At 44.9% G+C, this 25,072-nt stretch overlaps 2 protein-coding genes across 6 annotated transcripts in view; one reads left to right on the top strand and one right to left on the bottom strand.

The window, feature by feature from the left end:
• Positions 1 to 25,072, bottom strand: part of TFB1M (transcription factor B1, mitochondrial) — a 57,225-nt gene that overhangs the window by 2,626 nt on the left and 29,527 nt on the right. For both annotated transcript variants that reach the window (XM_037126135.2, XM_037126134.2), the window contains exon 6: positions 10,666 to 10,793. In XM_037126135.2, coding sequence (XP_036982030.2) covers positions 10,666 to 10,793 — 128 coding nt within the window. The remainder of the gene's footprint in view (positions 1 to 10,665; positions 10,794 to 25,072) is intronic.
• Positions 479 to 24,819, top strand: CLDN20 (claudin 20). 4 transcript variants are annotated; one of them, XM_053668788.1, is made up of 5 exons: positions 10,789 to 13,985; positions 17,754 to 19,244; positions 20,003 to 20,149; positions 22,200 to 22,382; positions 22,981 to 24,751. In XM_053668788.1, exon 5 carries the CDS (start codon positions 23,092 to 23,094, stop codon positions 23,749 to 23,751), a length of 660 nt encoding a protein of 219 aa, XP_053524763.1. In that variant the 5' UTR covers positions 10,789 to 13,985; positions 17,754 to 19,244; positions 20,003 to 20,149; positions 22,200 to 22,382; positions 22,981 to 23,091; the 3' UTR covers positions 23,752 to 24,751. The 4 variants fall into 4 exon arrangements, with proteins under 4 accessions (XP_036982033.2, XP_053524763.1, XP_053524761.1 ...); XM_037126138.2 differs by lacking the exons at positions 10,789 to 13,985; positions 17,754 to 19,244 and adding an exon at positions 479 to 688 and having other exon boundaries at positions 22,981 to 24,819; XM_053668786.1 differs by lacking the exon at positions 10,789 to 13,985 and having other exon boundaries at positions 16,999 to 19,244.

The following is a 25,072-nucleotide window of genomic DNA, read 5'->3' as shown; positions in this document are numbered from 1 at the left end:
AGAGGAACCAACCGTGGGATGAAGGGTTGGGACTTTCGCCATCACCTCTGGACCTCCAAAGAGGGCAGATCGAACCAATCGCCCGTGGCCAATAACTTAAATCAACTGTGCCTACACAATGGACCTTCCACCAAGACTGCTAAAAACAGGGTTCCAGGCTGAAGACCCCAGACCAGGCACGGACACTCTGAGCGCCCTGCGGCCTTCATGCTGTGCTCTGTGCTTTTCTTCCCTTGGCTGTTCCACAGTTACACATTTTATAATAAACCAGTAAATGAAGGTAAGGTATTTTTCTTGAATTCTATAAGCCATTCTAGCAAATGACTGAATCTGCAGAAGGGGTTATGGACATCCCCAATTAACGGCTAGTCTGTCAGAAGTACACGTGTCAGCCCAGGGCTTGGGACAGGTGTCTGAAGTAGGGACAGTCTGGTGGCACTGATTCCTTAGACTGAGGGATCGACTCCACCTACTCACCAGACTGCAACTGTAGGAATCCCCGGTTGGTGTCCGGGAAAAACACCACACAGTTGGGAAATCCTACCAGATGGTGGCACAGGGTGACCCTGAACTCCCCTACTCCCACAAACACACCCAACAGACACCGCCTGAAGAACAGCTTCTGCACAAGAGAGACTGCTGAGAGAAGCTGGGGAATCGCACGAACCCTCCAGAACTGGACATGCCGGTGAGTGTCACTCTTGGTCTCCCCCACCCCCCAAATACGCTGCATGGGTGGGAGCCTGTCCAAGTGCTCTGGTCAACCTACAAGGCTGCCACAGTGAGCCCCAGGCCGTCTCTCCACAAGACAGTCCTGGGCAGCCAGGGTGCCGTGGCAGCCGTGCACCTGGGGTTGCCCCAGCCAGCTGGCCACTCGGGGCATCACACAGACCTGTGCTGGCTCTGGTGGCCTGCAAAACCACCTGGCTCACACGGTGTGCACAAAGGTGGTTCCCACACAAGGCCACTTCTTCATGGGTGGGGGAGAGAGCTGTTTTATCTCACTCATAGACATAAACACAAAGTCAAAATAAGACAAAGGCATATGTTCCAAATGAAGGAACAAAACTCTAGTGAAACCAAGATAGTAATTTTTGCTTGATAAAGAGCAAAGTAATGGTCATTAGGATGCTCACCAAACTTCAGAGTAGAATAAAGGACTCAGTGAGAACTTTTAGAAAGAGCTGGAAGATATAATAACCAATCAGGGCTGAAGAATATAATAACTGAAATGAAAAACACAATGGAGAATCAACAGCAGATCAGATCAGTGATTTTCAACCCGTGTGCCACAAGAGTTTTTAAAACATGCAATGCCTCTCTTCCCTTAGACTGTGAAATTAAAAAAAAAAACCCCACCATCCAATAGCCATCCTGTATAAATGAATCAGAATTATAACTTTTATTTTTGTCAAAAATATATTTTAGTAATTAGTTTATATGTGCCACAAGATGAGAAAGGTTGAGAGAACCTGATTAGATCTTCTGTGAGTAATACAGAAGAATGCATTAGTGAGCTGAAAACTCTCCCAACCTGGATAGAGACGCAGGTCCAGAATGCCCAGTGTTCCCAACAAGACGAACTCAGACCCACATCAAGACATACTGTGATGAAAATACTGAAGGTTAAAGAATCAGTCTTGAAGGCAGCAAGAGGAAAACTAGAATATAGAAAAGAACTCCTGTAAGGCTATCAGCTGGCCTTTTTTTTTTTTTTCAGCAGAAGCTTTACAGGTCAGAAGACAGTAGCAGGATATATTTAAAATGCTGAAAAAAAAAAAAAGGAATCTACAAACCAGAATACTCTCTCCAGCAAGGTTATCACTCAGAATTAAATGAGAGAGTTGCCCAGAGAAGCAAAAGAAGTTCCTTAGTACTAAATCAGCTTTGCAAGACATTAAAGGGTCTTCTTTAAGCAGGAAAAAAAGGCCATAATCAGAAATAATACAGAAAGTTAAAGTCTCACTGTTGAAGGCAAGTATATAATAAACATAGTAAATCAACTGCTTAAAAAGCTAATATGAAGGTTAAAAGACAAAAGTAGCAAAATCAACCAACACTAAACAGCAAGATCTCAAGTTTGCCGTAAAAAGACAAGGGACGGGGCGAAATGAAAATGTAGCATTTTTAAAATGCGTTCAAACCTGAATGCCCGTCAGCTGAGAACAGTCTGCTGTCTCTGTAGGTGAATATACATGGACCTCATGGCAACCACAGGCCTACAAAAGATAGCAAAAAAAGGAGAAAGAGGAACCCACACAAAACATGAAAAAAAACAGGAAAAGACAAGGGAAGAGATGGAGAACAGAAAAACTACAGAACAACCAGACCACAGCGAACAGAGCGGCAGCAAGTAGACACCTACCAGTAAGTACTTCAAATGTAAACGGAGTAAATACTCCAGTGAGAAGACTCAGGGTGGCTGCACAGATGGAAGAAAAGGCCTCGCTTTTATTCTGCCTACAAGACACTACTTCACAGCAAAAGGCACAGAGAATGAAAGGATGCAGAAGATATTCTGTGCGTACAGGACTGCTGTGGTGGCACATGCACGCCAGACAGAACAGACTCTGAAACAAAGACTGTAAAAAGAGACTAAGACATCGCGTAATAAAAAGGTCCCTCCAAGAGCAGCATGTAACATGGTGGGTATCAACGCACCCCACACAGGAGCACCCAAATACGTGAAGCAAATGGTAAAAGACACGAGGGGGAACTTGACAATGTTACAACAGCAGCTGGGGACTCGAACACCCCCTCACACCACGGATAGATCACGCCGCCAGTCACTAAAGGAACAATGGCCTTAAATGTCACATTAAGCCACACTGAATAGACATTAAAAAAAAGCATTTCATCCCCAAACTCAGAATATACATTCCACTCAAGTGCAGTACATGCAGCATCCACTAGGTCAGACTGCAGGTTAGGACACGAAGCTGCAGCAAATTAAAGAGAACTGAAATAATTATCAGGCATTTTTTTCTGATGACACTGATACAAAACTAGAAATCAAATAGAAGAAAATTGGAAAAGACAAAACTATGGAGACAAAGCAACATGCTAGCCAACCACCAATGGATCAAAGAGGAAATCAAACAGGCAATGAAAATGGAAACAACTTCCCAAAATGCATGGGATGCAGCCAAAGCAGTTCTAAGGGAGCAGTGCATGCTTAAGGTTTAAGTCGACTTTAAGACATAAACAACCCAAAGTCCCAGATAACGTAATTTTACACCTATAGAACAACTACAACTGAAATTAAGTAGAAGGACCAACATTATAAACATCAGAGCAGAAAAATCAAATAGAGACTAAAAAGCAATAGAAAAGCTGGTGGCAATGAAACTAAAAGGTGGTTCCTTTTGCAGGATAAAACTGACAAACCTTTAGCTAGACTCATCCAGGAAGCAAGGGGAGAGCCCGAAGAGCCCAAAGAAGTGAAATCAGAAATGAAAGAGAAGTGACAACCTACACCAGACACACGAGGACCATAAAGGACGCTACGGCGCTCTCGGTCGAGATGGTGGAGTAGGTGAGTGGGGCACCTGCATCCCCCCACGACCACATCAAAATTCAACCAAACCACAGCGGAACCATCCTCTAGGACCACCTGAAACCTAGCTCGGATGTCCTACAACTAGGGATTTTAAAAAAGAAGCCATATCAACACTGGTAGAAGAGGGGGAGACATGGAATGGATTGGTACAACATTCAGGCGTAGTGGCTAAAAATCGAGGAATATCCTGGATGTGGAGGTCACCCAAGGATCCAGGGGTCCAGTCCCCTGCCCAGCAGGTCTCCATTCCCCAGCAGGTCTCTGCCCCGCACCAGTCCAGGGGTGCAGTGTCAGGAAGAGAGGTCCTTATAAGGACCTTTCAGCCCAGTGCAGTGAAAAGCAGTGGAGACTATGGCTGAGGGTATTAAAGAACTGCTGGAATCCCAGGCATTGCTCTTAAAGGGCCCACAAATGGACTGACCCAAACTCACACACTCTGAGCTCCTGAGCTGGGGCAGCAGCTCACAAAGTCCTAGGGACAGAAATGAGGAGATGAATTATCTGGCTTTGGAGCAAAGGCTGGAGGGGCAGCTTTCTCCTGGAGAGAAGCACTGGCAGAGGTCACTGCTCCCTTGCCGAGCCCTCCGCTCACAGGGCCAGAATTCAGGACTGTGTCTCATTATCCAACAGCCTGGCTAAGGAAACATAGTTTGTCCCAACCTCAGGTGAGTCGTGAGACTGTGCCCCATCCAGCTTGCTGGCCCACTGAAGGCAGTGTCAAAGGCTTTTCCACACAAACAACCTATCTTGGCCAATGTTGTAGGCTTGTCTAAATCTCTCAAAGGTCCACAAACACCAAACAAGCAGCATCTGGCCTCAGTGTGCCCAGTACCTTCTGCTAAATGGCCTCAGGCCCAGCACTGGCAGCAGCCAGCCTTGGATCACAGCTCGGCCTCCCCCAGGCACCTGAGCCCAGCACAAGTAGCAGTCGCCTGCAGATCACTCTAGCTCACGCTGGGTAGCCCCAGGCAGGTCACAGGCAGCAGGTGATCTTGGCTTGCACCACCCAACCATCTCCACGAGTGACACACTCACAGAGGTGGACTCAGTGGGCACCAGTGCCCTGCCAGTGTGAGTCCTGCTCCGTGGGGTCGGCCCCTGCACAGCAGCTCCTCCACTGGAGCCACAGCCAGTCCTCACAGCCCATTGGCCTGGGGGCAGACACCTCCTACTGATGTGCCAACAGCAATCAAGGCTCAACTACAACAGGAGGGTGCACGCAGCCCACCCACATGGGGGATGCATTTGCAGAGCCCAGGTCTGGTTATCGGGGAGGCTGTGCCACTGGGCCTCCAGGACACCTATGACCACTCTGCCAAGGCCACTGGTTAGGCCACTCTCCCAAGACTGGGAGACAGAGCAGCTGTACCTAACACATGGAAACAAACACAGGGAGGCTGCCAGGATGAGACAAAGAAACATGGCCTAAAGGAAAGTAGGGAACAAAATTCCAAAAAAATAAGCTAAACAAAATGGAGACAAGCAATCTACCAGATGCAGAGCTCAAAACACTGGTTATAATGATGCTCAATGAACTTAGGGAACATGTACATGAACTTAGTGAGGACTTCAAAAAAGAGATAGGAAACGTAACAAAGAAGCACGCAGAAATAAAGAAGACAGTAACTGAAATCTACTGTTGATTCCCTGTAATGCAATGCAAATGGTTTTAAATGCTCCAATCGAAAGACATACAAACAAGACCCTTACACACACAGACTTAAAGTAAGAAATGAAAAAACAGATATTTCATGAAAATGGAAATGAAAAAGATAAAAGCTTGGGTAGCAGTACTTAGAGCAGACACAATAAGCTTTAAAACAAAGGCTATAACAAGAGACAATGAAAGACCCAGAAATTCCACTTCTGGATATTTACCTGAAGAAACCCAAAACACTAAATCAAAAACACGCACATGTTCATTGCAACAGTATTTGCAATAGCCGCAATACGGAAGTAACCGCAGTGTCCAGCAGTGGATGAGTAGATAAAGAAGTGGTGTGTATAGACGACGGAATATGACTCAGACTGAAAATAAAGAACGAACCCTCCTTTAACCCATCCGCTACAACACGGATGGACCTCGAGGATACTGTGCTCAGTGAAGTCAGGGAAGGACAATACTATGTGATTTCACTCATATGCAGAATCTAAAGAACAAAGGACAAACAAAACGGAAACAGACACAGAGATACAGAGATGAGACTGACGGTTGCCAGGTGGGAGGGGGTGGGGGTCTAAATGAAAAAGGTGAAAGGATTAAGTAGTACAAAGTAGTAGTTACAGAGTATTCATAGGGATGTAAAGTACAGCATACGGAGTAGAGTTAATATTTAATAACTATGCATGGTGTCAGATGGGTACTAGATTTACTGGGGCAGTCCCTTTTAAAGTTACATAAATGTCTAATCACTGGGTTGTGGTTAATATATTATTGTACTAATATATTGTATGTACATCAACTGTCATTGAAAAATTAAAAAACTATTTTTCAAAAGTCAACTATATACACCCGTAGCCAGGGCGTGACTTAGGCAGAGCAGTGAGACTATAGGAGCGAATGATTTCAAGGGAAGTTGCAGACATCAACAGCATTTGCCAACCTCTGGATGGAGAATACTATGAACAATTATATGCTGACAAGTTGAACAACCTAGAAGAAATGGATAAATTTCTAGAAACCTACAACCTGCCCAAACTGAACCAAAGAGAAATAGAGAATCTGAACAGTGTGATTACTGCCACATGTTGAAGTAGTAATTAAAAAGCTCCCAAGAAAGAAAAGTTAAGGATCAGATGGCTTCACAGGTGAATACTACCAAACATTTCAGAAGAATTAATACCTATCCATTTCAAACTATTATAAAAACGTTGAAGAGGCAGAAATGCTTCCAAACTCCTTCTGAGGTTAGTACTACCTAATACCAAAACCAGACAAAGATACTACAAAAAAAAGAAAATTACAGGCCAATATCCCTGATGAACATAGACGCTAAAATTCTCAACAAAATACTAGCATTTCTATACACCAATAACAAGCAATTAGAAGGAGAAATTAAGAGAACAACCCCATTTACAAATGCATCAAAAAGAATAAAATTCCTAGGAATAAATTCAACCAAGAAGGTGAAAGAACTGTATTCTGAAAATTATAAGGCACTGAAGAAAGAAACTGATGAAGACACAAATAAAAAGTATGTATACTGTGTTTATGTATTAAATGGATTAATATTGTTAAAAATGTCCATACTAGGACTTCCGCCAAGATGGAGGCGTGGGTCGAAGCACTGTACCTCCTCGCACAACCAAGTTTAAAAACAACAAAGTTTTTAGCAACAAAAACACAGCCAAACCACAGGAAATTGAACTATACAGAAGTCTGACAATAACGAACCCTTCAGCCAAACCAGTAAGAGGGGCAGAGCCAGCAGCAGAGCAGGGTTGGGCAGGAAAGATCCACTGGACAGACCCGAGCGTGCAACCCAGGCCCGCCGGCAGCTGTAGGCAGATTCCCAGGTGTGGAGTAGCGGATAGACCCACTGAGGGCGCAAGGCAGTGGTCTCACTGAGGGCTGACCATAGTCACACATTCGAGCTCAGATAAACCGGTGAAGGAGCGAGCTAGACCGGTGAGACAGACCAGGCAGGCCCCAGTGGCGGGAAGTGGCAGAGGGGACTGCTATTGTCCCTCTCTGACCCCGCCCCCACATACAGCATCACAAACCAGCAATCTGGGTGGCTTCTCTCTTACCACGCCCCCATATACAGCCTCACAAACCAGCGACCTGGGTGGCCCCACCCTGGTGAACATCTAAGGCTCCACTCCTCATATGTAACAGGCACAAACAGATCAAAACATGGCTCAAGAACAACTCAGAGCCCCAGAGCTCATAACTCAAAGCGACCAAGAAATAGCCAAACTTTCAGATGCACAGTTCAAAACACTGGTGATCAGGAGGCTCACAGAACTGGTGGATTTTAGTCACAAATTAGAGGAATGTATGAAGGCTAAACTAATTGAAATGAATGGAAATGCACAGGAAACCAATAGTAATGGAAAGGAAACTGGGACTCAAAGGAGTGGACCAGAAAGAGGAAAAAAATGACCAAACAGAAAAGGATGAAGAAACAAGAATTCAAAAAAATGAGGAGAGGCTTAGGAACCTTCAGGACATCTTGAAATGTTCCAACATCTGAATTATAGGGGTACCAGAAGGGGAAGAGGAACAGCAACAAGTGGAAAACTTATTTGAACAAATAATAAAGGAGAACTTCCCCAATCTGGCAAAGGAAATAGACTTCCACGAAATCCAGGAAGCTCAGAAAGTCACAAAGAAGGTGGACCCAAGAAGGAACACACTAAGGCACATGATAATTACATTAGCCAAGATTAAAATGAAGGAGAGAATTCTAGAAGCAGCAAGAGATAAGGGGACAGTCACCTACAAAGGAGTTCCCATCAGACTGTCAGCGGATTTCTCAAAAGAGACCTTATAGGCAAGAAGGGGCTGGAAAGAAGTATTCCAAATCATGAAATCCAAAGACCTACAACCAAGATTGATCTATCCAGCAAAGCTTTCATTTAGAATGGAAGAGCAGATATAGTGCTTCTCAGATAAGATCAAATTCAAGGAGTTCATCATCACCAAGCCCTTATTATATGAAATGTTAAAGGTACTTACCTAAGAAAAAAAAGATAAACAGTGAAAGGACAGCAAACTCAGTTATTAACAACCACACCTAAAACAAAAACACACTAAGAGGACAGCTAGATCAGGAGTGGAAACATAAAAATGAAGATCACATGGAAGGTTAGCAACAGGGGAGTGGGAGGAGGAGAAGGGGAGAGAAGGTACAGAAAATAAGTAGCATAGATGGTAGGTAGAAAATAGATAGGCGGGGAGGGCAAGATTAGTATGGGAAATGTAGAAGCTAAAGAACTTGAGACACGTGGTCATAAACTAAAGGGGGGAATGGTGGGGGAGGGAGTGTGCAGTGGGGAGGGGAATGAAGGGGGAATAGAACAACTGTAATGGCATAATCAATAAAATATATTAAAAAAAAGAAAAGAAAAAAATGTCCATACTACACAAAGCAGTCTATATATTCAATGAAATCCCTATCAAAGTACCGATCGCATTGTTCTCAGGAGTAGAACAAATAATCCTACATCTTGAATCACAAAAACCCCTGAATAGTCAATTGTGAGAATGAAGCAATCTTTTTGAAAACGAAGACCAGAGTTGGAGGTAACATGCTCCTTGATTTCAGACTCTATGACAAAGCTGCAGAAGTAAAAACACTATGGTATCGACACAAAAACAGATACACAGCTTAACAGAACAGGACAGAGAGCTTGAAATAAACCCTTGCTTACTTGGTCAATTAATCCACAACAAAAGATGCAAAAATATATCACGGAGAAATGACAGTCTCTTCAATAAGTGGTTTTTGGAAAACTGAACAGATTAATGCAAAAAGAAAAAGAAAAGAAACTGGATCACTTTCTTACACCATATACAAAAATACTCTCAAATGGATTACAGACTTAAATTTAAAACTGAAACCATTAAAATCCCAGAAGAAAACAGGCAGTAAGCTTTGTGATGTTAGTCTTAGCAATATTCTTTTGGCTATGTCTCCTCAGGCAAGGGAAACAAAACCAAAATATAAACAAATGGGATTATATCAAACTAAAAAGCTTCTGCACAGTGAAGAAAACCATCAACTAAATGAAAAAAAAAAACAACCTACTGAGTGGGAGAGGACATTTGCCAATGATACATCTAATAAGGGGTAATATCCAAAACATATAAGGAACTCATAGAAATAATAACGAGAAAACAATCATTAAAAAACAGGCAGAGGACCTGAATAGACATTTCTCCCGAGAAGATGTACAGATGACCAACAGACATATAAAAAGATGCTCAATATCACTAGTCCTCAGGGAAATACAAATTAAAACCACAATGAGATATTGCCTCATACTTGACAGAATGGCTGTTATCAAAAAGTCAGCTAGTGACAAGTGGGGGCGAGGACGTGGAGAAAAGGGAACTTGTGCACACTGTTGGTGGGACTGTAAAGTGGTGCAGCCACTGTGGAAAACAGTACGGACGTTCCTCAAAAAAATTAAAGATAACTGCTGTTCGACCAAGAATTCTATTTCTGGGCACATAGCCAAATAAGCAAAAACACTAATTTAACAAGATATATGCACTCCACGTTCATTTCAGGATTGTTTACAACACAATAGTGACGATAATGGAGACCACCTAGGTGTCCAGTGATGAACAGAGAAGGATGATATAACTATGACTCAGCCATAAAAAGTGAAATCGTACAATCTGTGGCAGCACGGATGGACCTGGAGGGTATTATGCCAAGTGAAATGAATCAGACAGGAAAATTCTGGCAAACACCATATGACTTCACTTACATGTGGAATCTAACAAAACAAATGAACAAATCAAACAAAAGCAGACACATAAAGAAAAACTGGTGGTTGCCAGAGGGGCAGGTGGTGGGAGGGATGGGTGAAGAGGGAGGGATGTGAGGTGAAGATGCCCGAGGGATGCAGTGCCCAGCACAGGAAGTGCAGGCAGTGACACGGTCATGACTCTGGATGGTAGCGGATGGGTATCAGACGCTCTGTGGTGACCACAATGTAAGGTGTGTACATGTCTACTCGTTATGTTGTGCACCTGAAAGGAATACAGTTTTGTGTGCCCACTGTACGTTAATGAGAGATTTTTTAAAACCCCACAAACCCACACACGTAGGGTCAGAAATGTTGAGAGTCCACAGTTCCAGTGGTGTAAGTCCTGACTGAGAAACCGTGACCTTCCAAGTGCAGGGTCATTGTAAACTGTGACTGTCGGTTTTCCGGTGTCCTTTTGCTAAAACAAAACCTGAATGTGGCATCTCAGGCTAAATCGAGGTCTGTTTTCCCTCAGTGGCAGTCAGGGTTTATGTAACGTGGGACTTGAACTGAGGGTAGTATTTACAGAGACCATGCGTTATTTTTTAGAAGTTCAGAATCTCTGAAGAAGCGATGGAGGATCTCGTAAGGAACACGGCAGGGGGAAGAGGAAGCGCTCTTACCCGAGTCCGCGATGGCAGTGTTTCCTTCGGAACTGGAACGCGCTCCGCACGACCTTTTCCACCAGCTTGAACGGCTGCTCTATCGCGGGCCGCACCAGGGGGGTGAAGTGCACCACGCCTACGTCCACCTTTGTGATAAGCAAACGCACATCATTTTGTTGCATGGTGTAACATTATAAACAACCCATCTTTGCAGGGCACAGGAAGAAGGGTTGCCAAGAGCATGGTGTTCACAAACAAGCCTTCCGTGGATTTCGGTTTCATCCTCTCTGGGCACTCAAGCTGCCAAGTTTGCATCTGAGCTGACTCAGAAATCACAGTCAGTTGCATTAGTTCTATAATGACATCCACTGGACCTGTGCTTGATGATCACTGAATCTGAAAATGCAATTTTACAATGGCCTTTAAAATCAATCCAAATAATCATTAAAGTCAGCAGGCAGGTAACAGATGGCGTCAGAATGCTTTATTTAGTTTCTGAATGAGTAAAAATAAGCTGAGGCAGCAGTTCTGACTGTAAGAAGGGGCTTCAAAACACAGAAGGCAGACGGGGCCCCAAGGACGACTTAGTGTAAAACTCCCTCCGAAAGCGAGTCAGTTAGGACACCACTTATTTTGGGTACAGACACCGATTCATCAGCTGGACGGAATTCATGAGCGTCGTCTGCAAAGCCACGTAACTTCCTGGTAGCAACTTCAAATGCCCCAGGAGGGACAAGCAGGACCCAGAGAAAAAAGGAAACCACCAAAATGTCACTGCTTCAGTGTGAAGCTGTTACCAGCTGTTGAGATTCTTTAATTATCAGAAAATAAAACTTTTCAGGCAAATCTGGTAGGAGTTTTATAGCCTGACTTATTCTAAAAATGAACTCACAGTGATTCACAAGGATATATTCAAAATAACAAAGGAAAAATACTGAAGGTACAAAGGGAAAAATGTGTTACACCCCCAAATGCCTGACAGAATCCACGCTCTAGGCAACGGGAGTCTGCTCAGAACACACAGAGGATTTGGTCTACGGACCTGTTGAACTCGCTGCTGAGAGCATCGCACAGACTCTACAAAGGCCAACAAAGCACTGTGATTTATGGGCTGCACCACGGCCTTCTGAAAAGGAATTCCGTCTGTCGAACACTATGGGGTCATCAAACTCTCTGAGGAGGATGTGCTCCTAAAGAGTCTGTGGCTACAAAACTCCTTAAAACTGGCCAGTGTTCTAGGAGGATGGGGACTGGGTTTTCGTGTTTAGGGTGGAGGTCCAGTGCTTGCATGACAAGAGACCCTCAGAACCAGAAAAGAAAGCGCCTGAAGATGTGCCCCGCATAAGGCGCCAGCATGGACGTTTGTCCTCAGGAGGTCTGGGCTGTCTCCCCTCCTTGAACAGCCGACCACCCTGTTCCTGAATGTCTTCAGTGAGCGAGGGCTGCACTGTTCGATATAACGGACTGCAGTGACCAGTCTGTGGTCGGACGGTGCGCTGGCAGGAGGACGGTCCTGAGCAGGGGAGTGAAAGCTGCCGGGGGCAGGGTCTCTCCGCACTGAGAATGTTCCCCTACTGTCTGCCAGACTGCAGCCTGTCTCAGGGAAGGTTACTCCCCTTTGGTGGAACAGCAGTTACTCCACTTTGGAGTGACTGTCTGAAGACAATGTTCAACGTTCTTATTAAATTCTAAGTCGTCAAACTGTGTTCTGTAGGCTTACTTAGTTTCATCAAGTTTAGTGACAGGCACACCCTGTGGGAAACCAAGTCCTTTGGTTACAAGGCCAGGACTTTCCTTAGAACCTCAAAACCCCCCACAGAACAGCACCCAGGGGTCTCAGAGAGGCTGGTGAGTAAGAAAGAGGAGAGAGGAACTGAAGAGGACAAGGCGTGGCGGGGGTGACCTCGGGGTTGAAGTGACAGGAGTGCTACCGTAGGCTGGGAAGGAAAGACTGCTTCCTCTCAGAGCCTGTCTGAGGAGGGGAGAGCAGAGAGAACAGACAGCTGGGGTGAGTGGGAGGCGCAGCCAGATCGAACTGTGATGACTGTGAACATCAGATACTGCTCATACACTCTGAAACGTCCCTTCCACCTGTCCTCCCGCCGCCGGGGGGACTGGGAAGTGCAGACAACTGGCAGGGAAGGCTCTAGGCCACCCTTTGACTCCGCCTACCCCGCTCTGTAACTCTCCACGCCCCCACGCCCTGGCACTCCGTCCCTACCTCCCGGTCTGCCATCCTCCCTGGCTCGGCTCCTTCAGTCCTCTCACCCCACGTCTACCCTGTGTCGGTTCTGAAAGGACCCCTTTAGGCACTGGGTGTCACCCAACAGCCTCCAGTCTCCAGAGAAAAGAAGCTTTCAGCAAAGATATGAGACAAATTTAAGCCCTACCTACCCCTAAGCCCACGAAACACGGAAACTCCAACGTTCAGAGACCGTTAAGACAAAACACACAAATAATGGGGTAGATGATTCTTCTTACGGTGCAGAAGTGGCCACTTCCAGCTTCCCTGGATTTAAAACTGTGGCCTCATCTTCATTTGCCTGATTTCATTCCTTTGAGATACAGCTGGTATTTGCAAATACAGGAAATGCCCAACATTTGCCTAAATAAGGTTTTAGGACCCTGCCCAAATAGAGCTGCAGTGTAAACTGTGGCAGTAGACTTCTCAAGTTCGAATTTTGGTGCCCAGTTGGCTAACAGTGTAACGCAACTCAAATGTCCACTCATGATCAAATACAGTTACACTTCATGGGGGACCGGTGAAGCTCCCTGTATAGAAAGGCCCTTCCAGGAAAGTGTCCTGCTCCGGGAGGAACCTGCTCTGCCATCCTCGCCTCCAGACTCTTCTCAGAATCACTCCGAATAATGGAGCCCATGTTCTCTGAAGCCACAGGACAGCCCCTTGGTAACTATGGTAACAGATATAAAAGTGCTTTTTACTTATAATTGAATGCTTATTTAAAATTACAGCCACTTTTTCCCTTTCTCAATGTTAAGTCTATTAAAGGGTTTGATTACAAAGAAGTGAGTACACAGGTAATAGACGCACTTAAAAACTCCTGTTTGACGTTGCCAGCCCTTTCCCAAAGTCAGTCTATCAGTACACCAAGATGACTTGCTGAAATTTCAAATTAAGGTATTTATAATGAATTTAAATATTTGTCTCCCAAATCCACTATAATGTCAATGCTTTTGCAAGCTGAGATTATGTTTCTCAACACAGCATCCTTGGATGCAAGAGGCTCGAGGCAGCTGTTCCACTTTCCAGGCCAGAGTGTCCAGGACAAGACTGACAGGAGCGTAGAGCAGACGTCAGATTCACAAGAGGCCCCAGGGTAAGAGGCTACTAGATCTCGAAGCTTAGACAGTGTCAACTCAGATCTCAAATCAACACGATCTGGGTGATACTGAAGAATGCATGGCCTGGCTCCTGACCCTGAGATGATCATAATGTGCCAAAAAACAGAACAACTACCCCACGAAACAATACTGGCCACTGTCTAGAAAAGGGTCTTCAATACCTCCCATGGCGTTCAAGCCACTGAAGGACACACCACTAGAGAGGAAAAACAATCACAAAGTCAGTTACGATTTAATCGGCAGAGCTATAATCAAAACTTGAAGATGATAGAAGGAATGAGGAGAAAACAGAGAATAATCAATGGGACTTCAAGAACAACAGGAGGGGAACAATTCAAAGCTGGAGCGGCATCGTGCGCAGTGGAGAGGGTCTGCTGGGTCTGAGGCCGTCAGCGCCGCCCAGTGAAACACAGGATCAGGGTCTGGGTGAGCCATGGTCAGTGTCAGGAGAACCGACAGAGGAAGGTGAGTGCACTGGGGACACCTGGCCCCTCCTCCACCACGTCACCTTCAGGAACCTACTTGGAGCTGACTGTGACCTCCCGTGGAACATCAGACCTCGCAGTTTCAACTTCCACGGACAAGAGTAACAAGTCATCAGTACCTATGATGCTATAATGATGCATTTTGTAGAAAACCAAAACATTTACAGATATAAATGTAAATCAAATATCCTACAACTAGTTTATTCTACCTGTAATTCTCGGGCCCTGCCCAGGGACAGAATTTCAGTTGTACAAACTTTAAACTCAAACACTTTCAAAGCATTCCGGGTATTCCAAACAAGTGTCTTCAACAAGTTAGTGCCTGCATTTTACAATTTATTTGTTATTGCAGCAATGCTAATTTCTACAGAATTCCCTCCCACGTTTTTGTTCCTCCTTAGAACTTGGAATGGTTTTTCTCCTTCTCAGAGGATACACACAGAGAGTGACAGAGAGCTGAGAGCATGATGAGAAATCCGCCTGAGATGCCCAGCATGAGAAAGAGAGCACTTGACTGTGTAAATTATGTATGCATGTATGCAAATCATGTCAACTAGTAATAACAGTGACAACAAGATGAGTCACGGTTCCTTGGTCCCAGGAAAGGGGTGTACACTTAATTCTAAACGAAATGCAAGAGGAACAAAACAAACATTGGTTAGGATTTTCTGTTCTATCTAATGTGGAGTTTTCAGATGATCGCGGCAAAACACCTTTCTAAAACCTTGACCTTCCCCACAAACCATGGCCTTGGTGTTCGTGGGTCAGCACCTCTGGAGGTGCCCTGCTCCCACTGCAGCTGTGGGTGTGCAAGAGCTGCCCGCACGGGCTCAGGGCTGCCCTGCCGGGTGGCGGCTTACTGGGAATCGGCAGGCCCAGCCCCTGGTTTCGCAGGTCCTGAGAGACTCTGATCCTCAGTGATGCGTCTAAGCAAACTCACAGGCACTCAGTAACTGCTGCTGCTATAGAAAATTTGTTATTATTACTATTATTAAAGACTGATAAACAAACTTGGACAGAAATATATTAATTCAAAATGAGTCAATATATTAATTTAAAACTGCCAGAGCAACCAGATGCTATACGCAGGTTGTACGGCTGGCACATTCCAGTCCTGCAGAAGCGAACGCCAATGGCGGTAACAGCATGGAAGCACGCACGCACAGGCTGATGCCGTGACCGCCACTGGTGCCAAGCCTGAGCCGTGACCGCGCATCGGCATGGGACAGGCTACTGGGTGCTCCAGGCCTGTGTGCTGGCGGCACAGACCTGCTCTCCTGTGCTGAGAACTATTTCCTCTTTAGAGGTGTTCGTGCGGTCCTGCTCTTCCTGTCTCTAACTGGAAAGGCCGTCTGCCTTGTTAAAGACGCAGCTACAGGTTGTCTTTCACGTGGTGATTTTACCAGGCTCGCCTCGGAGGTGTGTGGGCCTCACAGGGCTCCCTATGTATCACGGGAGACTGAAAAATAAAGGAGAAACAACTAAAACTGACACAAGCCCTCTTGTTGGGCAAGAGGACAAGAGGCGGGAAACCCAGGCGGGTAAAAAGGGAGAATCACAGGGAAGAGGGACGAAAGAGGAGGAGCGGTGACTGAGGGCCGGACCCAGACTGATGCACTCAGACCACAATCTCAGACACTACCAATAAATGACGGTCGTTTTTTGTTTGTGTGCCCTGCTCCTCAAAATAATGTGCAAAGAGAATGCACGCAATGGCAAGGCCACAACAAGTTTGTGTTTGTTACTTGTGAGATTAGGTTGATCTGCAAATGTCACCAGGACGCAGGGACAGTCTTAGTGTTCTAAACTCCTGTGACAAAGAGAGAAACAAGCCCTTCAGACCCTTTCTCATGGAGACAAACAGGAGTAACATGACACTGTAAAAACCTGGTCACAGAAAATCGAGCAAATGGAAGCACAGCCCGCACGCAGACACCTGCATCCGACTTGCTGCAGACGTCACCAGAATCCAGGACGGCCTAGTCGGACACCAGAGCACACACGCAAACCCAAGCGCGCAGGCAAACCCAAGAGTATTCATCTCCTTTTCCACTATTATCAACTGAACTACAGAGGGCCCATTTTCTTAAAAGTTAAGAAAGTCTTCACAACGATCTAAAACATTATTTTATAACTAAAGTGACCATAAAGTTTAGGAAAACAATGGACTACTTGTGTTCACAGCTGATACTATTAATTTCATAAGATTGGGTCAGGAGAGAAACATTATTTTAAGATTAAGCCAATCACTTGAAATTTGTGGGCCTAGAATAGGAAACTATCTTATCATATTCTGAATTTCATTATTTTCAAGGTTGAACGGAAAGCAACTACAAAAGGACCCTACTGTTTTTTAAAAACCAGAGCCCTAACTTTCCACTGCAACGAGCGGGCAGCACCCCGGAGCAGTGAAATCACAGCCACTGGGCCAGGAGCTGGGTCTCAGGGCCTTCCCCAGGCTGGGTGGTGCGTGGTTGGCAGGGGTGGGGGGTGGGAGGCAGTTGTCTGGAGAACACGCCCAGGCAAAGGTGTGGTACTGTTACTATTTCTTGCTATCCAGCTGCATGACTGATTCAGAAAGCAAACAGCTTTCCTGGATATCCAGATTATCATAACTAGGAGAAACACGAAGGCAATCACAGCTAATTTTTCCTTAAAAATAGAAAAGTGAAAACATTTTAAAGACAAAAATAGATGCACTGCTGAGGCACTGGCCTGCTACTCCGCAGTCACTAAGCGTGAGCGAGAAGTGTGCACTTACACGTACACCTGCGGAGATGTCAGAGTGGATCTGGTCCACAGCCCGACCCAGGCAGCCCCACACGGGAGCGACTCCACAGGATGAGACTTGGAAATACACTTGTTCCAAGGGGAGGCAGGACCGTGCTCTGAGCACAGAAGGGCCTCAAAACTTACCACATTCTGGCCCAGACTCCCACTTACTCATTTTACGGCCTTAGCTGTTACTCGGCTTCTCTGGAGCTTGGTTTTCTCATCTATAAAATGAGGATTCCTATTACCTCGCAGGCTTATCTTGAGAATTAAGTAACCAAGTGCCTCAAACAGTATTCAGCATATAAGAAGCAGCTCATAAATGATAAATATTATTATTACACCAAAATTATAAAACTCAAGAGTAGTCTCATTTGGAAAGGTCAAAATTATACTTTTACTCATGCAAAGGTAATGTACAGTTTTAGTAATGTTATTTTCTACACTCGAGATCAGCTTCTGAATTCTTTCATTCAATATTTACAGTATCCTCACTACAGGCCAGGCACCGCCCAGCCCCGGAGAAATAGTAACGAACAAGGCAGGCGGAAATCCTGGCCCTCCTGAGGTCTCCACTCTTAGAGGTCTTCCACCAGTACAGGGCTCCGAGGTGGTAGGACTCTTGATGTGCTTTGAAGTTTAGAAGCAGCAGTTGGTTGGCTGACTGGATGCTGGGTATGGAATCGAGGATGGTCTACACGCCAGGGTGTGCCAAACGGAAGGACGGGTTTGCCACCAACTGACACGGGGAGGCAGGGGGGACTCGGTGTGGGAAGGTCAGGGGCTTGGTTTGGTCCGTGATGTCTGTCAGTGATGTCTTGTCGGCAGGTGAATACTCCGCTTGGGAGAGGCTGGGAAAGAGACATGAACTTGGGGGGAGGGAGATAAACTGGGGTGAGATTCATCCAGGGAAGTCTATGGACATAAAAGATTTAATTCCCTTTAATTCTGTCCACTTTAGAAACAGACAATGTCAATGAACTGTATTTCTCCACATACCTTTATTCTCCAGATCCTTTTGTATATGAGAGATTCTGCCTGATTAGAGGTCTGTGGTTAATAAAAGCTATTTGCATTTCAGAATCTGTCATTTAAAAACAGTTGATATTGAATAAGTATCAAGGCAGAAGAATTATCAAAAACATTTTGAAAATAGTAATGAACATTAAAGCAAGCTTAGCCATTGATTCTCGGCTGGCTGTGTTGTGCTGGGGTCAGAGATGAGATGCGTGTCCCTCCACCCGCCATCTGTCAGCCTCAGTGCAGGCGAGTCTGCACCGACAAGCACGGCAAGGAGCCCCACTGGCCAGGGCACTAAAGGGTCCAGGGGACTTCTCCTGATACAGCAGGAGCAGCTCCTGTCAGTGCCTGAACTTCAACTCCACCTCATCCAGTGTTTATACAGGGAACTGTTCACACACCTCCACGACATAAAAGATGTTCCTATAACAACATTGGAATGAATACTATGGCTGAAGAGCAAATCCACAGCGATCAGATGTTTAACATCTTGCTAAATGCCTGACTTAGATGAAAAGAAACCACCAAAAAACAGCAATAAAGAAAAACCTAGAAAAACCCATATAAGTGGAACATGCATTTTATTATTCCTTTCTTTTAAAGAAATGGCTAACATCTAACATGACTATCAACAGTTTAAAAATTTTTAAAATCCAATCATAAAATTATCTCCCATTCTATACAGGGGATATGAATTTGTAGTTTGTAGAACTGAAATTACTGAGAAAGAAAAACTGAGAACCCGAAATAGATGCAGGTGTGATGCGTCTGTGCTGTTACTCACGACCTAGGATGTCAGGGCTGGATATCACTGTTGCAGCTAACGGTTCGTCACGTCATTTTGATGTACTTTCTTCATGTTTCTCAAAGCGCTAATATTAAATTACACTCCAGAAACCTTCCTCAGGGGAAGGCATCACAGAAGGAAATTCAGGACAGCCCCCCGCCAAAATTCTGGTAGGTTTACTGATCGAAATTCTAATCAACAGTTGTTCCTGGCTTTTCTTCCATGCCAAAAAAAAATATTTTCAAAACTGTCTTTTGATTGTTTCTTTTGAAAGCTACCAATTTTGTGAATCTTGATTTTAGACAAGTCACAAGCACCAGAATAAAAATATAGTCTTGCCATGGCTGTTGTGGCTCGGTGGATTGAGCACCGGTCTGCAAACCAAAAGGTTGCTGGTTCAGTTTCCAGTCAGGGCACATGCCTGGGTTGTGGAAGAGGCAACCAGTTGATGTTTCTCTTGCACATTGATGTTTTTCTCCCTCTCTTTCTCCCTCCCTTCCCCTCTCTCTAAAAATAAGTAAATCAACCCTTAAAAAAAAGACAGTCTCAACTATTATTTGCAAAGCACAATCCAGTTAAAAATATTTCAGACCATAAAGAATTGGGGACATCAAATAATAAACTGTGTCTTCCAACACAGATAAAAATAAATTATAACTATGGACTAAAACATAACATTATAAGAAAAGAAAGCCTTTCTGTGGGCTCCCGAAGAACCCTCCTCTGTGCACAGTGACACGAAACATTTTCAGCTTTCAGGTTTCGACAAATCCTCTTGTCACGACAACTCCCTCCCTTCCCCGCCTCTCCGTTCTCAATTCTCCCACAGTCCAAAAAATGAGATGGAGAACCTGGTATTTATCTTCTAGCCCCATCAGCAGTTTTTACCACTCAGCTTTCTGTGTTGCTCTTTATTGCTATTTGCAAGTGAGCTGGCTGGCGCCGTATCAGTGATACCCAGGAGCTGTGCAGGAAGCCTCATGTGTGGGTGTCACCTCCCTCGTCACATGTCCCGGGGGTTCACGTGAAGACAACTGACCAAGCGGACTGAGACAGTGACAGCTACAGACAAAAGGTATGGAAAGTGAGAAGCTTCTCTGATACTTAATGCTCAATACAGCTCTTCCAGGGCCATTTAGCTTGAATTTTAGGTTGTAAATCTGTTTTTAAATACTAGCTTTGATATAAATGAGTTTCGACTAGAAAACTGACTTTACTCTTTAATAATACCTACTCCAGACTTTTGGCAAATAGTTCACAAACTTAACCCTCACAGGTTCTATTCTGCACACGCTGTGTTTTGGAGCTGTGAGGGAGTTCTCTCCTTAGAACCAAGTTTGCTGACTGCCACGGTACCCCCGCCACCAGCACAGTCATCTGAACAAAGTGTGCCTTTATCGGCTCCCGAGAGAAATTCGAGAGAACAGGCCTCACACGGGATCGTGCTTGCGACCAGAGAGGGGAAGAAACAAAAGATTTCATAGCACTGCAGCTAAGATGCCAGAGTGTTTTTACAGAAGAAACAGAACAGTGACCTTGTTTTGGGAGAACAAATTCTTTCTGCCTGAGTTCTGTAGACAGAAGAAAGCATTTAAGTCCAATATCTGACATAAGCGAGCGCTATGCTAACTGAATGCAATGTCATATTGTTTACGCTGATTCTGGCCGTCTGTAATTTATCACTGCCAGTACTTGTTAATTAAGATGAACAAGCTGTCTGCAAGTCTGAATTACACTGAAATTTACAAAATGTATTGGCTAATGAGAAAAAAAGGGTTATAATTGGGAAGCTGAGCACAGACGGATCAACACATCAAGGTTATTCAGCCAAAGTAAAAAGAAAGAAATGAGATGCTGTCAGAGAATGTTAACAGCAGTCTGCCTCTTAAAGAGCCCCTACGTGGAAAAGGGTCGGGGAAGGCGTAATTTAGTGAGCTGGCTGGAGCTCTCGGCCCAAACCTGCAAACAGCTATTATAAAACTATAAACATGGCCTTTATTTTCTTTTAGAGACTTTAACTTCTGTTCTGTTCTCAGTATGTAAAGAAATAAGGTGTATGAGGCAGGTAAATCTTAGGCCCTCAGATCTTTACAGTAAATCTGATTCTTTAGAATTCAGAATCTCAGGGAAATCCTCTCATAAAATTCTAAATTTCACATGTTAAGACTACGAACAAAAACAGAGCAATGGAATTCAGACAGCCCAGGATTTAGAGAATCACTGTTAGAACCACAGGCAAGTTCGTACTTTCAATATAGGCATGTACTTCACAAAAGCCAGGCAGCAACCTCCTTGGTGCGCCTCCAGAGCTAAGTCATTTGCCAAATTAACACCCTCTGGAGGCTTTTTTTCCTTTTTGGTGGGAAAGGGAGTGAGTGAAGCTGATAGGTAATGGTGCTTTGTGCCTTTGGACAGAACGCGTTCCTGGCCTTCCACAGGAAGAAAGCAACCAGGGGAGGCTTTCACCACAAGCACCGGGGTGACGGGAAATAGGTACAGGCTGCTAATCTAAAAAAAAAGGACGATGTAGAACATTATAGCTATGGTTTCTTTCAGCTCTAAGATTCTATGCCAATGAATTAAATCAGCCCAAAGAAGAGAAAAAAGAAACTGCCATGTGATACAAAATAAAGATCACATGACATGTATTTGTCATAGGATATAAAATAAAAACATTAATAGCAATGCCAATTGCAATTTATTGAATATTTTCTATGAGGGTAGATAAGCCCTTAAAATGCATTGATGTATTTAACTCCACCATATAGGTAGTATAATCCTCCCCATTTTCCAGAGCAGCATACTGAGGCAAAGAAAGGTTCCAGACAGCCAAGATTTGACCCACACTGCCTTTTGCCAAATATATGTGAATCACAATAGAGCCGCTTTAACACATCATTCAAAATTTAATTCAGAAACACACAAAAGCTGGTATTGCTGTATTTCGGAAACCAGTACATTTCTCAAAGGGGGCAGTGAGTACTGCCAGATTAAAACACAGTAAAGCCACAAAGTGCTAACTTTTCCCTCTTAAAAAAAAGAGAGAGAAAATAAAGTGTTAAATTATGTTTGGTATCATTTCACGGACAAGTAATGGTGTGGCTATTTCTGTGCGTATTTTCGAGGTTTGATGTCCCTACTTGGGAACTGTTCTGAATAACCGGTTTTACGGCTGACGGCGGCATTTGGGTCAGGAAGGGATTCTGGTCCCAACTAGAAAGGATCTCACATTCTCAGAGCAAAGGACAGTAGCTTCATTGTTCCGTTCTGAGTACCTCGTACCTGAAGTGAAAGAAGTGGCACCGCAGGTGAGGACATTGCAAACGTTTATGAACTAGAACCGGGGATAACCGTCCAGAGGACTCCTCTCCGCTACTTTCCTCTCTTCCTCAGCTCACCGGGTCACATGCTGGTACACGGTGGGTGCTTAATCAATGCTTCTGAACACTTAAAACCTTCCCAGTGTATATCAATATTTCATTTTAAGGGGTAGATTTAAACTATTCTTTTCTTCTTTATAGCCTAGAGTATTTTACTTAATATCAAAATGTTTTAAAAATCCAATTTTTAAAAACCCATAATGCTATCAAGTTCTTGAGCAGGTCTTATGGCAGCAGCCTGGCAGGCCTGGGTCTCCTCGCAAGGCTACAGGACCACTCTGCAGACAACTAAGTACAGCTGGCGTTCTCAGAAGACAAAGTGGACCGCCCTTTCCTCTCCGGCACACACCCAGCGCTGGCCACCCCGTCCGCGCAGGACGGAGCCTCTGAAGGCCTGCTGTGAGCGCTGGCCCTGGGCACTTGCGCCCTCACCCACTGAGGGCCGAGGCACTGGTCCCCACCACGCACAGAGGCCTTTCTGCTTCTTCTTTCTTTCCTTCGAACCTGACTTTGTCTCTTTCCACAGCCTCTGTTACTTGGTCCTCCACTGCATGGCAACAGCGACGATTCTGACCAGCAGCCATTGCAGTTGAGCACGAGGATTTCCTGGGCAGACAAAGCCGACGGTGGTGAAGTCATGGGCTTGGCGCGCATCCAGCTCCTCGCTTTTGCCCTGGCCTTCTGCGGGGTCTCTGGAGTGCTGGTGGCCACCGTGCTGCCCAACTGGAAGGTGACTGTGGACACGGGCCCCAACATCATCACGGCCATCGTCCAGCTGCAAGGGCTGTGGATGGACTGCACGTGCTACAGCACCGGCATGTTCAGCTGCACCCTCAAGTACTCCATTCTGTCCCTCCCCACCTACGTGCAGGCCGCACGGGCCGCCATGGTCCTGGCCTGTGTCCTGTCTGCTGTGGGAATCTGCACTTCCACGGTGGGGATGCAGTGCACTCGCTTAGGAGGGGACAGAGAGACCAAGAGTCACACTTGTTTTGCTGGGGGCGTCTGTCTCATGTCTGCAGGGATCTCCGGTTTAATACCCACAGTGTGGTACACAAAGGAGATCATCACCACCTTTCTGGATCTGACAGTTCCCGAAAGCAACAAACATGAACCTGGAGGAGCTGTCTACGTCGGATTCATTTCGGCCATGCTGCTGCTGACCTCTGGCACCATTTTCTGCACTTCCTGCGTGAAAAGAGATCCAGAGGCCTGGCTCTCCCCACCCAAGCAGCAGCGCACGCCCAGCACGAGGCCGGAGGGCGACTCAGCGTACAACCTGAAGGATTATGTGTAAATCACTGTGTAATGCACATGGAATTTTTAGAGGCCTGCTGGGACTTTTGTCTTTTAGATTAAAAAAATATATACCAGAATTATGCTTAACTTTCTCTACAAAGGTTTGAAATGCTTGAAAAAATAAATTTAAAAAAATGGCAAGGTCATTTAAAATGCCAACAAACTCTCATGTACAGTTATATCTGTTGTAAGATTATTCTTCCATCCCTATTTTCATGTTTTATCTAAAGGTTTATAATTGAAAGAGGCTCTGATCATATTACTAAGGCAATTAATTGATGGCTTTTTCTTGCTTAAGATAACCTGTCGGTACATTTTCTGAATTGGCACTTAATTGGGTTTCATAAAATGCCGAGTGTGAGTAGCACCCTGCCCCGGTGTGACCTCAGGGTGTGACCCCAGGGGCCGCCTCTGTTTGCCACCTGAGTGGTGCCACCACAGGCACCTGCTTCTGTCCGCAGCCCCTCCGCAGCATGGTGCCAGGGGCAGAAGAGCTGGCCGCCTGCTCCAGCATTGCCCTAACCAGCCACCCAACTCCCCACCTGTGACCTCCCTGTCCCTTTTCTTATTTTAGAAAAACACCCACATCCATTTGTGAGAGCTGACAATACGACATTCAAAGATGAGGCAGAATTGAAGGGCAGACTCTGGTAAGTGCCACCACAGCAAAGCAAAAGCAAACCAAACCACACTCAAGTCTCTAGGGATTTTTGAGCATTAGGCACAAGCCAAGAGCTGCCAGTATGTTGGTGTGAATATGTGCAAACAGGTCCCCCTTCTGCTGCCAGCAACAGGATTCTCTGGGTTAACTCATTTATCAGGACGATTCAGATTTTTCCCCATCTCGTTTGATCTCTCATTCAGAGTTACTTTTAAGTTGTCATTTTATGTTCTGGTTTGATCCACATTAACAAATACACTGTTGTTCTCTTATAAATGAACTGCTTCAGTGAGTTAACTGATGTGAAAGTAATTTTTAAAGTATAACAAATGCTTTGAAAAATCTAAGTTATCTTATGTATTTCAAATATTTTAAAAAGAAAATAAACATCGGATCCTTTGAGGTGCGAATGAAACGTTGCACACTGTTGTTTCTGTTAATTTCTCTGCGAATTCGAGCTTAATCCTGGCTCATGGCGCAATGCACAGCGTTTCCTTGTGCGTTAGTAATTCAGGAAAGGGAAGACTATCTTTTCTGTAAGAAAACAACTTTCATTTGTTCATACAGAAGTAGAGACTAAAATATTTCATGCCCGTTTTACTTAGCAAATCTTCATTCTCTTCTTCAACAATGTCATTAGCTATTAATGAATCGTTAA

The sequence above is a fragment of the Artibeus jamaicensis genome, unplaced genomic scaffold, assembly GCF_021234435.1.
Source record: "Artibeus jamaicensis isolate MK-2021 breed Jamaican fruit bat unplaced genomic scaffold, CSHL_Jam_final contig_497, whole genome shotgun sequence".
In the NCBI taxonomy this organism is placed as follows: Eukaryota; Metazoa; Chordata; class Mammalia; order Chiroptera; family Phyllostomidae; genus Artibeus; species Artibeus jamaicensis.
The sequence above is the reverse complement of the archived record's forward strand: the minus strand, read 5'-3'. Positions and strand labels throughout refer to the sequence as shown.

Coding starts and splice junctions, on each gene's coding strand:
- CLDN20 (XM_037126138.2), top strand. CDS start 23,092: ATGGGCTTGGCGCGCATCCAGCTCCTCGCTTTTGCCCTGGCCTTCTGC.